Source organism: Gallinula chloropus (genome assembly GCF_964237585.1).
Source record: "Gallinula chloropus genome assembly, chromosome: 2".
Lineage (NCBI taxonomy): Eukaryota > Metazoa > Chordata > Aves > Gruiformes > Rallidae > Gallinula > Gallinula chloropus.
In genome coordinates, this window is record NC_140086.1 from 4,913,074 (window position 1) to 4,926,297 (window position 13,224).

General features: G+C 42.0%; 1 protein-coding gene across 1 annotated transcript in view; it reads left to right on the forward strand.

The window, feature by feature from the left end:
- Positions 1-12,318: 12,318 nt before the first annotated feature.
- The window catches only part of SLC45A4 (solute carrier family 45 member 4), a 37,093-nt gene continuing 36,187 nt past the window's right edge, over positions 12,319-13,224 (forward strand). Inside the window, exon 1 of the mRNA XM_084260214.1 lies at positions 12,319-12,670. Within this exon, the coding sequence (XP_084116340.1) occupies positions 12,427-12,670 (244 nt within the window). The 5' untranslated portion in view covers positions 12,319-12,426. The remainder of the gene's footprint in view (positions 12,671-13,224) is intronic.

Here is a 13,224-nt window from a genome sequence, read left to right on the forward strand (position 1 = left end):
TGACTATTGTTTATGGATAAATATTCATGCAAAACACTAGTCTGAATTTATAGTCTATAATGCTCACTTTTTTTGAGTAATTTTCAGGTGGTTGCACTGGTATTCTTCATTTAGAACTGTAGAAAGTGTAAGGTTGGAAGGGACCTTTAGAGGCCATCTAGTCCAACCCCCTGCAGTAAGCTGGGACCTCTTCATGAGAGGCCCATCAAGCCTGACCTTGAAGATCTTCAGGGATGGAACCTCCACTACCTCTCTAGACAGCCTGTTCCAGGGATCCACCACCCTCATAGTTAAGAACCCTAATATCCAACCAAAATCTCCCCTTTAGTTTAAAACCATTATCTCTCATCCTATTGCTACATTGCCTTGGGAACAGCTTTTCCTCAGCTTTCTTAAAGTCACCTTTTGGGGATTGGAAGACTGTTATAAGGTCTCCTTGGAGCCTTCTCAACCCTGAGTTTCAGCCTGTCTTCAAAGGAGAGGTGCCTCAGCCCTTTGATCATTTTTGTGGCCTCCTCTGGCTGTGCTCCAGCAGGTCCGTGTCCTTGTGTTGAGGGCTCCAAAGCTGGACACAGTTTTCCAGTGAAGTCTCACCAGAGCAGAGTAGAGGAGCAGAATCCCCCCTCTCCATCTGCTGGCCACACTTCTTTTGATGCAGCCCAGGATGCAGCTGGCCTTCTGGGCTGCAGATGCATATTGTCCAGCTTCTCATCCACAAGTACCCCCAAGTCCTTTTCCTCGGGGCTGCTTTCAAGCACATCATCTCCTAACCTGTATGGATAATGGGAATTCGTAGGATCATAGAATGGTCTGGGTTGGAAGGGACCCCAAGGATCATAGAGCTCACCTCCCCTGCCACAGGCAGGGACACCAACCTCCAGGCCTGGATCTACACAAGGCTGCCCAGGGCTCCATCCAACCTCCAGGCCTTGAACACCTCCAGGGACAGGGTATCCACCACCTCTCTGGGCAGCCTGTTCCAGCACCTCACCACTCTCTCTGTAAAAAAACTTCCCCCTAATATCTAATCTAAACCTTCCCTCCTTTAGCTTTAGTCCATTCCCCCTTGTCCTGCCATTGTCTACCCTTCTAAAAAGTTGATTCCCCTCCTGCTTATAAGCTCCCTTCAGGTGTTGGAAGGCTGCAATGAGGTCCCCCTGCAGCCTTCTCTTCTTCAGGCTGAACAAGCCCAGCTCCCTCAGCCTTTCTTCATAGGGGAGGTGCTCCAGCCCTCTAATCATCTTTGTAGCTCCTCTGAACCCTCTCCAACAGTTCCACATCCTTCTTGTATTGGCACCCCAGCTCTGGACACAGGACTCCAGCTGGGGCCTCACGAGGGCAGAGCAGAGAGGGACAATCCCCTCCCTGTCCCTGCTGGCCACTCCTCTTCTGATGGAGCCCAAGATACCATTGGCCTTGTGAGCTGCAGGAGCACACTGCTGGCTCAGGTTAAGTTTCTCATCCACCAATTGTTCTGACCCAGGTGCAGGACCATGCACTTGGCTTTGAACCTCATGAGGTTCACCTGGGTCCACTTCTCCAGCCTGTCCAGGACCCTCTGGATGGCATCCCATCCCTCTGGCACATTAACCTCACTGCTCAGCCTAGTGTCATCAGCAATGTCAATGTCATTAACAAAGATTAAACAGCACTGTTTCCCATGCTGCAGTCAGAACAGGCTTGATGAAAGAACTTGCAAAAAAACTGCTGGTGGCACTGATGTACTGATAGAATTATTCTTGCACCACCAGCCTCCCTGGGTTAGACATTGTCCTTCCAGCTGCAGGAAGCAAAGGTTCTTCCAGTCAATCTGCTTGGTAACGTATTAAGATGTTCTTTGATAGCCTTAATTTTGTTTTCTTCTGTTATCCTATCTAATTGAGACTAAGGGAACAAATAGATTTTATTCTGCTGGGAAATAATTAGCATTCAACATGATTTAAAGATTTGAGGATCTCTCAATAGATTGTTCCTCAGTTGGGGTGTGCTTATCTTCTGCCAGACCAGTTTGCCTGTGCCTATCTGACTAAATTAGTGGATTTTCCCAATGCAGGCTGTTTGCAGCAGTGTCAGACTGTGACAGTGCATTTGCACACAGGTCTGGTCTCCATCCCCCTGAGTTTGAGCTCTTTATGCTTAGATGGTGACAAGTTTGTTTTGGTTTTGATAGTGCTCACTCTCTTGCCTTTTTGGGTGGCAAGATTTATCTCATTTTAGGGGGGTGAAGTCTACTACTTGGAAATCCAGCTGTCACAAAGAAGGCATGCCCATGTCTGCTATACTGTGGAAATGAGTCTTAGTCCCTGTTTTACCAGGGACTGGTCCCAGCTGCTACACTTTCTGCTAGCTGAGAAGGCTTCTCTTGCTATTTATGCCCATACCACCTTAACTGTTTACTTGTTTATTAATGCAAATACATTAAACATGAGGGTAGTGTGAGCATATAAAGTTTTTTTTTACCTAGCAGTGAAGTGAAAAGTATGTTTTATCACATAATGCTCCCTCCCTAGTTTAAGAAAACGAAGTATTTCCTACTAAAAACAGCAGGAGTGGTGATTTAACAATGTAATCTGATCTAATATTAGTAGCAGCCTGTGCCTTTAGGGAGCACTATAATATTCAATCCACTGAATAAAGGCTCTCACACTAAATTCTGGATCCCTTTAACAAAAAAGGCTTCCCAGAATTGTTTCAGTAATTTCATAAAGACCCATGGTTTCCTATGTCTTTTTTACAGCAACATAATTGGGTTTGGGAAAGTCATATTGGCCCCCAAAATATAAAGAATAAGGAAATAGTGCTGTCTTATGAAGATGACCTCTGTGATGTCAAGAGGACTGTCATCTGTGCACCATTGCCATAAACTTTTTATTTAGTCATATAAAGACAGGCTGAAAGAGTTGGGGTTCAGCCTGGAGAAGAGGAGGCTCCAGGGATATCTTACAGCAGTCTTCCAGTACCTAAAGGGACCTACAAGACAGTTGGTGAGGGATTTTTTATAAGGGCATGTAGTGGTAGCACAGGGGGAATAATTAAATTGGAAGGGGCTAGATATAGGTTGGATATTGGGAAGAACTTCTTCATTGTGAGGGTGATGAGGCACTGGCACAGGGTGCCCAGGGAGCTGGTGGATGCCCCCCTCCCTGGGGGTGTTCAAGGCCAGGTTGGATGGGGCCTTGAGCAACCTGGTCTAGTGAGAGGTGTCCCTGCCCATGGCAAGAGGGTTGGTATTTGAAGGTCCCTTTCAACCCAAACCATTCTGTGATTCTGTCTGGGCAAGAAAGACCACGAGGGCATCTGTTCTTGTACTGATTATCATCTGTGACAGCATCACCACATCTTCCAGTGTGAACTAAAATATTTATCTTGGTCATTGTCCAAGTAAGCTGGAATGGGGTGAAAGGGGGTCATGAGAAAGCAAGAGGACTTCTAGTCATTGCCAGGCATTATGAAGAGTAGTAGGTAGGAAACCCTATAGATGTCTTAATATCTGCAGGGTTGGGGTTAGGAGCCTGTTTGTCAGGCATTCATTTCTGGGGTTTTGTATATGTACTGAGGAAATGGTGCAGCAAGTCTCCATTAACCCTTTCAGAAGGAGGTGGCACACATTTGCTCTTGCATTTTTACAGGGATTGTTGTTTGGATGTTTTTATGGATTTCTTGGGGGAGTTGCTGTCAGATGTTCAGCCTTTATACTTGGAGAGGTGCCAGAATCATTTGCTTCTCTTAAATGAGTCAAAAGTGATGCCCCAGTTTAAATACCAGTAAGGCAGAGGTGGTAAGAGACGTCAACTGGATTACAATGTGTGAAGAAGAGTCCGAAGGGCAGGCCAAACTTTGCATTGCAAGAAGTGTGTGTGTGGGGGAAATGCTGCTGCTTTGTGTGAGATTGCTCTATATTATCTTATTCTGCAGCACACTGTAATTAGATTTTTTTTTCCCCTCCCAGACCTTGCTTCAGCTACAGCCTCAAATGTAGGTCATGATGCAAAAGCATTCTGGTTCCAGTGGCTCTTTTGGTTTTGGGGGTTTTTGGTTGGGGTTTTCTGTGTTGTGTTTGTTCCAACCAATCTCAGGTTTCAGATGAACTTGTTTGAAAAAATCAATCTCATTTAAGCCTTCACTTTGTGAGAGTTGTAGGGTTGCTTAGGAATGGTATCCTTGTAGAACAAGCTGGCTTAATGCTGTTGTTTCAATGCTTTTGATTACCTCAGTGATGGATTGAATGTTAGGACATGTCAAATGTGATTCTTTATTGCACCCAGTTAGCCTTAACCTTTTTCCTTTGGCAGGCTTCAGTGATTCAAAACAGGTTAGTCCAGTTTAATGTAAGACAGCTTGAAAATTAGAGGTCGACTTTCCTCTTGGGATCTGGAGTAATGTTGCTCACATATGTTAAGTAATATGTGGTATAACTGCTTTTTTCAATTTATTTATGAACAGGTATTGCCTTCAGCCTCTGATAGGGCTGATAACAGGTCTGTTTTTAAAAAGCAGCAGCTAAAAATCTGTGTGTTTTAAGACTTTTCATAGTTAATGGGAATTTAAACAACTACCTGTATTTAATTGCTGCCTTTTTGAACCAAAGGCCTGATGACTCACTACATGATGATGCTTCTAGAAAGTCACAGGGTTTTTTGAGTCTAAACTTTTATGAGGAAACAATGTAATCAGACCATGGAAGGATACAGCCCCTTTGCCTTTGTTCAGCTGGGCCAAAAAGCCCAGGTATGTTTTCTAGATAGTTTTCTTCCTACTGCAGTGGCTGAACACTTCAGTGGGCCAGGGAAATTTCCCCTGTGGCCAGTTTTGTTACTATAAACAGCTGCTAATAACTAGCAACAGAGCTGCAAAACAACTGAGGAGAAAATAGCTGCCTGTTGGCTAAGCAAGTGGTATTCTGCCCTGCATCTGGCAAGTGCTGGAAGGCAGAATACATGATAGCTCTCTTGGCATGACTGAAGATCCTTCTTGAAAAGGAGGTGTCTCAAGCTGGGCAGGTGACTCTGTTTTTTGACCTTGCAACTGCAGGGATCCACCAACAACTTCTTGGTGCAGTTCCACCCTGGCTTTGAGTATTGTTATCCAAAGCCAGTTCCAGCTGCATCTGTTCCTCCCTTTTCCCACTATGTTGGTAACAGATTCATGCAGCCATGCCAGCGGATAAAACCAACCTGACTCCAGAAGGGAACTCTTTGGGGGTGGTGTTTGTCAGCTCAGCTTAGTTTTCACCCTCAATCCTTTACACTGCCTGGTTCAGCCCTGGTGTCTGTGCAGGAAGGGGTGGGAGTAAGGAACCTCAGGCAAAGAAAAGGAAGAACAGACTGCTGCTTTTAGAGGAAGTACTTGTTTATGCCAGCTTAAAGTGATTGGGAAACCTATACTGTAAGCAGTATAATAAGCTGGTATTGTGCTTTATGTGGTTCCTATGCAAGCAGCTGACTGTAAACCAAACTAGCCTTGCTAGCAAAAACCTAGGCAAAATCTAGTTTGCTGTTATAATTCAAAGCTGTGATCAGTTTTCTGCCACAGGGAGTATTTATCTGGTTTCAGCTGCTGCTACCTCTGTACTGGAACCTACTCTCCCCATGAAAGATCTGTAGAACTAAATTGTGGGGGAGTCATCTGTACAAATTCAGTTGGATTGTTGCTTTACAGAATTATTTTCAGTGTATTTTGAGAATCAAATTTTTGATGTGGAGTAGCCCTGCTTTTGTAGAGGGATGAAGGACACCCTTGCCTTTAAGGGCTGCTCTTTCAAAGCAACATGCTGTTGATCTGGTGTGGTGGAGCACCAGAGGATTTGCTTTCAAAACATTAATAACTATCCTTGGACAAATGCCATTTTACTTTAGAAAAGGCACAAGTCCAAATGATGTATCACTCTGCAAGCCAGTCAGATGCTGAAGAACCCAGTATTCATTTTGCATTTTATTGTAGATGGAATAGTAAGTGATGTTTGTCTGCAGCACTGGAGTAAAGTGTTCAGCTGAACACTTAGTATGAGGAAAGGCCAGAAACTCAGAATGCCTTTCTTTCCAATGCTAATACTAAAACTTTATAACTCAGTTTAAGTAACTTTTCCAAGTTACTTAATTGAAAACCTAAGCAAAAACCAACTTGGCAGAAATAATTTAAGTATTTGACCAATAAACTGAATGATTGGACAATTATAGGCTGTCTAGCTTAACATAATTCACATATGAAATAGTAAGGTCATTACTATGTGTGTCTGCAGTGTACTCATTGAAGAACTGAAGGAGGATGAAGCCTAAGAGGGAAAAGACTGGCAGCTTCTTGTCTCGTACAATTCTTTCTTCCAGCCAGATGTTTGAATATTTCATGAAATAGAAGCACACCTACCTTACTTTTTGTCATGCATAATGTCACATTAGGATCTGTTAGTGATCCAGTGACAACTGTGACCAGAGTCATGACAGCCTAGTTAAATTCTGTAAGAACTGCTGCTTAGCTGTTTCCCCTTATGGAGTGAGTGTTAAGCAATGAAAAGACAGTGCTGACTCCAGGTGTCTTACTGCTGTGTCAAAAATGTAGAATTCTTGAGCTACAGTATTTCCTACATTGCTGGGAAACAATTCCTCTGGAGTGAAACTGAATGCAGCTCTTCACTGTGATTTGAAGAGACTTTGATCAGTCTGTATACTTGCTTGTAAATGTAATGATAATAAGAGGCAGACTTTGAAGACAAGAAATGGCTACATAAGTGATTAGAATTTAATACAATAAACTTGTAAAGACCTGGATGAAAATGAGTGGGCGTGGGGAGTGGCAGTATGTAGCTTGTCTCTACTCAGTTCCATCCTTATAGAATCATAGAATGTTAGGTTGGAAGGGACCTTAAAGGTCTAGTCCAACCCCCCTGCAGTAAGCTGGGACATGTTCACTAGATAAGGTCACTCAGCCCCATCAAGCCTGACCTTGAATCCCTCCAGGGATGGGGCCTCCACCACCTCTCTGGGCAACCTGTGCCAGGGATCCACCACTCTCAATTTCCCCTTTTCTAAATTAAACCCATCATCCCCCATCCTATTGCTACATGCCCTTGGGAACAGTTCTTCCCCAGTTTTCTTATAGGCACCTTTCAGGTACTGGAAGGCCACTATAAGGTTTTCCCAGAGCCTTCTCTTTGACCTGAACAGCCCCACCTCTCAGCCTGTCTTCACAGGAGAGGTGCTCCAGCCCTTGGATCATTTTTGGGGCCCTGCTCTGGATGTGCTCCAACAGGTCCGTGTCCTTCTTGTGCTGAGGGCTCCAAAGCTGGACACAGTTTTCCAGGTGAGGTCTCACCAGAGCAGAGGGGCAGAATCCCCCTCTCCATCTGCTGGCCATGCTTCTTTTGATGCAGCCCAGAAGGCCAACTGGATCCTGGGCTGCAGATGCACTTCGGTGGCTCATGTCCAGCTTCTCATCCCCATGTACCCCCAAGTCCTTTTCCTCAGGGCTGCTTTCAAAACCAACTCCTAACCTTCCCTTTACATCTCCTTGCTCCCTTAGCTATTGAATAGTGAACAGAACTGTTTCCATTCTTTTTGGATTGCTCATTCCAGTTCTAGGCATGCTCACTTTTCCCTTCAGGACTTAAGGTTTTGTAACTAGTGCACACCTACCCTGTTGAAACAAATTTGCTTGCACCAGGATTGCCTAATGGCTTCAGAAGAAGAAAGCCCTCCTAAGGAATTTAAATTTTCTCATGGTGTCGAGTTGGGGCCATATAACTGTAGCTACTTGCCAGGTTTTATTGCTGCTTAATAAAGCACATATGTGACTAAACCATGGGGTATGCTTCAGGTAAAGTTATATGATTTGGCACTGGTTCAGCAAATATAGTTGCTTGTTGAACAGTACATTCCTATTCCTTGTAAACAAGAGGTATCTGGAAGCATGCATTAGAAATAATTCAAGACTTAAATTATTTGGGCAGGGTCACTGGTAACCCTGTTTATTTTGGTATTGATGGGTGTACTACCAGTCTTCTGACCTCCAGATGATATCACAAATGTGAAAACATTGCTTGTCAACCTCTAAGTCCTAAACTTACAAAACAGGCTGGGAAGTGTGGTAGAAGTCATTTGCCCAAGGTGGTGTGTTGCATAACTGTCTAGCATGAGCTTTATGTGGACCTCTAGCATCTTAGTGCTTGGCAGGGAGAAGAAAACCACTGAATTGTGGGCTACAGATACAACCCATATGTCTTCCTCCTCCTTGAGAAACCTTGGAGAAAGGCAATAATTTTCCTCTGGCTCTTTGATTCGTGTGCTTTGTCTCTGAACACTGCTGATCTGAGGCATAGGATCATTGAGATAGAGCCTTGTCCAGTCTGTAACATGTTCTGTGCTTCATATAGTCATGTTATGACTTATGCCTAGATGGAAGAGGGATAGTAAAACAGATAAGATTACAAGCAATTTGCTCAGCTTTTATGAAACTTTGCTTACAGATTAATTTTCAGAATATTAATTGCCTGCTTTGCTGAAATGTTAACTACCACTTAGTAGGCTTTGTTATTGTTGCAGTGTGGCCAAAGGTCAAAGCAAAACATGCAATTAAGATGAAGAGCCAGTGTAATGAGTCTCCTCCTCCCTTATATACTTTGCAGAATCAGGAATATTTCTGTATCTTAACTTTTCATACCCAACCTCTGTACAACACCAAACATGAACCTTTTTCCATGGCTGACATCCTTCATTCTGCATCTTTATTCTGTTGACCATGAAAATGTCTTTTAAAACTTTATGGGAAGTACAGAGAAAGTATGTGGAGGAATGTAAGATGTGGTCTCAGCTTCCTGAGACTAATGCTGGCTTGTGCCAGTTCAGGGCTTTAAAATATTTAGTTTAGCTGCTCTGTGGTGGGTGGTCAGAAAGGTACAGATAGGAGGCAAACTGTTGTTCTGAAACCTTTTGCCACCATGCCCCCTGACATCTGAGGAAGGGATGCAAGCTCTCTTGGTACATAATTTCCTTGAATGACAGGTAAAATAGAAGCTTAATTCATCACTTAAGAAACATGCCAATATTATTACATTTTAATGTGGACTCCTTATGCCATGACATCTCTGAACCACATGAGTAAAGGGAATGTATTGGAGACTACCATGAATATTCAAATATTGAAATAAAAATTGTCAATTAAGGTCTGGCTTTACTAACCAACAAACATGTTAAAGCTAATTGTACAGATGCCTGGGGAGTATGGTTCCTTTGGTATTTTAATCCAGCTCCTCTTTAGATGCCACTTGCTTTGGAGTGTTTTGCTGAAGAAAAAAAAAACCCAACCTGTAATATTTAGTTCCAGTAGGTAAATTCATCTCTTCAGTAAGGAAGAATGGCACTATTCAAACTCACCAAACTCAAAATGAAGTTGAAGAAAAAGCAGCAGTAGAATCTGGATTGGTTTAAAATGAGTATGAACACAACCTAGCAGCACTTATGAAAGAACTGGATGACCTTTGAGAAGCTCTTGTTATTCTCTGGCTCTTGTATTAGAGATGTGCTTGGAGTCAGATGAAAGTGCCTCAGGAAAACGAGTGTTCTGCTTACCACAAAATTGGCATAATGGAACAGTAATTCCCTGTTCCTTCAGATAAAACCTGTCCATTGTGCCTTTTGCTGTTGCACTTGAATACTGTAACTGCTTTTTCTGGCATGTTTAAGATATACTGTTCTTATCTGTGTCAATTATAGCTTCAAAGTCTACCTCCCATCTATCATCCATTATTCCTGTCTCTTAAATTATCTGATCACTCCCCATCATCTCCCATTTCAAGAATAATTTTCTCAGTCATCCCTTAAGACTCCTGCTCAAATGGGATAAATCTCAGACATCCACTTTTGTCTTACCTCTTTATCCTTTCCAGTGACAAATGATCCCTGCCTGGTGTCATCCTGCTTCTGTATGCAGGCTCCCCCAGCGCATCATAAAATGCTATGGTGTGATGTAATGTCTTCATCTCTGTTCCTCCTTCTGCTACCCTTTAACTGTATATCAAATGAGGTGTTGAGGGAAATGGAGCTAAATCCTTCATAGACAGTGACAGGAGGGGAAATTAAGCATGGGAAAACACTAGAGACTTCAAAGCCATCTTGCACAGGAGGTATTTCTGACCTGTAATACAACCTACATGTTCTGAATTACTTCTAAATAACTGATACTTTTAAACTTCTACTGAATGCAATTTTGTCAGTTTGCCAGCAATTAAACACTATAATGCAAGTCTAATTAAAATAATTGCTCCTACTCTAGAACCTGTATTTTGTAGGTTTAACTTACCCAGAATTTACGAAAAGGTGTGTGTGTTGCTTCACAATACTTCCTATTTTTGAATAAACTGATAGCCCTTGAAGGATTGAACTGAAACTTCAGACACTAAATCAAAGGAAAAGAATCCCACCCCTTCCTTAAGAGTTGAATGCTGTACTAACTACTGAAGGAGGCAAATGAACTCTTGATGTGTACAGGAGGTGGCTAACAGAAAGAAAAAGCTTTATAGAAACAAGGTGCTTATGAAGAACTTGAGTAAATACCTGTCTGTGCCATAATTCAGTAACCTGAGGCAGTGCCATGTCAACTCCCCTGTTAATTTTGAGTGGGTAGATAAAAAGGACTCAAGCAGGCATTTGTTCTGAGCTATTTAATGCTTATAGCTTAAAACATGGAACTTCAATGTTCTGCTTATAGCACTTGTGTTCAGTAAGCTATTTTAACTTCTCTCATGTGATTTAAAGGTTTGAGAAGCTCAAAAGCAAATTATAGTATCAGGTTATTGAGGTGACCAAATCTGAGAGCTCTGGGATCTTGGGGAACCTGGGAGAAGAAAAAGCCCAGACTAGAAAAAGATGCTTTGGAATGGAAGAATGAAATACAAGCAGTAAACCTACTGAGGGTACAGCTTGCAGGGGGGTGCTGACAGGAGGGAGCATTCAGAATGCTGTTGCTATGCTGCACCCTGAGTACAACAGGTATCGTGTCACATGTCATCATTTTCATAAGGCTGGGGCTTTTTAGGGTCATCACTTAAAGCTTTGGTTTATGTGCTAGCCCACTGCAACTGAAGGGGCAAGAAACTGCAGTGTAGGGATGATTTAGGCCAGCTTTGGTGCCCTGAGGGGTTTTGTACTGGGATATACTGGGATACAAGTTCAGTAACACTTCATGGGTGTGAGTATGCATCCTTCTAGTTCAAACATTATGTAATCTGGCTTGCTAAAAAGTGCCTTTCTTCTTCCTCCTAAGTGCTTAACCACATTTTGATTGACATGGTACAATATCTGTGTCTGCTTAGAATTTGTGGCTCAGTGGATGGGGAAATTCAGAGGAGAGATACGTTCCAAGCATTTAAGGCATTTTAACAGTTTTAATGTGTGGTGGAAGATACTGTACCATTCTGCTTTTATGGACTCCAGAACCCTCATAAGATGGGGGAGTAAGATGCTCTGATCTTGTGTGTAGAAGTAAAGATGTACACCTATGCTGTGTATATATTTATTCATTAAGTTTAACTAAGAGTCCTCAAAGTTATACTCCTAATGGCTTAGTTTTACTTATGTTTGCTTGAGGATTATCTTTGAGGTTGGTGTAATGGTTACTGCAGAGTAACTGGTAACTTCCAGAAGTCTAAGCAGGGATGTGTGGTCAGTGAGTAAATGGTAATTGATGAATCATCTTCCTGGCATAGTATTAGAATATCCTATGCTGTTTCTAAAATGCAACCTGCATTACATTTCCCAGAATTTAGTTGTGTGCTCAATGTTCTGAGGATCTGGCAAATACATTGATATTTTCTGTGACTTCACATAGGACTACAAACTGGAGGACCTTATGAGTACAGTTAAGCATCATTTAAACAAGGAGTAGTTACAATTCAATGGAAAGTCTAGGGGTAGGAGGGAGTGTGGAATACAAGACCCTACACCAGGCAAGGACAATAGAAAGCATTAAGCAGGAAATAGGGTACATGGTTGGGGGGGAAAGGCACAATATCCTGAAAAATGCTATTGAAATTTTTAAATGCTTGCTTTTTTGTTGCAGATTAATCAGCCACTCGATGGGGATTAACAGTGGAGCACCTCTTTGTGTCGCCTTTCCACCTCTGTGTAGCAAGAATAACAACTTCAGCACTTCTTCAATAATAATTATGAAACTGGTATTAACTGAATGGCAATTATGGATTTTTAACTCTAACTTACAGTAAACCAGCAAGCCATATGTTGAAATTCCTACCAAATAGCTTTCCCTTCTTAATGTCTCATATCTATACAAGAAGTTGCAAGATACCTGTTTGTACAAGAGGAATATAAGCATTATTTGCCTGAGGAACAGAAGCTGAAAGAGAAGATACCCTAACTTGTTTGTGGAGTTATGGTAGTGTTATTTATATAGATATAACAAATATATATATATATTTTTATGGTAATGAAAATGGCTCCCCAGAATGCTGACTCGGAATCTATGCAAGTTCAAGATCTACCTGTGGCACAGCTTCAGAAACCAGAAAGCAAGGAGAATGAAAGTAGGGAGGAGACCATTAGTGAAGGATCCATAGACCGGATACCAATACGCCTCTGGGTGATGCATGGTGCAGTCATGTTTGGCAGGGAATTCTGTTACGCCATGGAGACGGCTTTGGTAACGCCTGTGTTGTTACAAATTGGTAAGTAATTCTCACTTCTGTTAATCAGAACCTTTCTGCATTGATTGAAGATCTCATTGAGTGAAGCAGGGTCTGCCAACTGAAAATGCACAAGGTAAAAAGGGCTTGGGGTTTCTGGTATTGGCTGTGCTACAGATTCAGTTGTGTGGAGGAATTCCATATGCATTCACCTTCTATCTAATACTGCTCCCCTATGTAAAAAACTTTAAACCTAATTTAATTTTTGAGTTCCAGTACAAAGCTAGCAACCTCAAAAGCTTCTAAAAATCTTTATTAAAAGATAAGTGTCCTAGAAACTAGAAATAACATGAGTCTGTGAAGGATTGCAGTGAGGCTGTTGTCTTTTATGAAGAAATGCTTAATGTAACAGTACTTTAGAATAAAGTTAGATAAATTGGCTTTCCTAACTACTATTGAAATACTGCATTTATTTTAAACCACTAGTGAGTCTTGTATTACGTGATTAATCTTTTTATAATACGTCAATAAATATGAATAAACCATGATACTGATAACTGTAGATAACAATGGGAGGGGGTAATGAGGAATAGTAA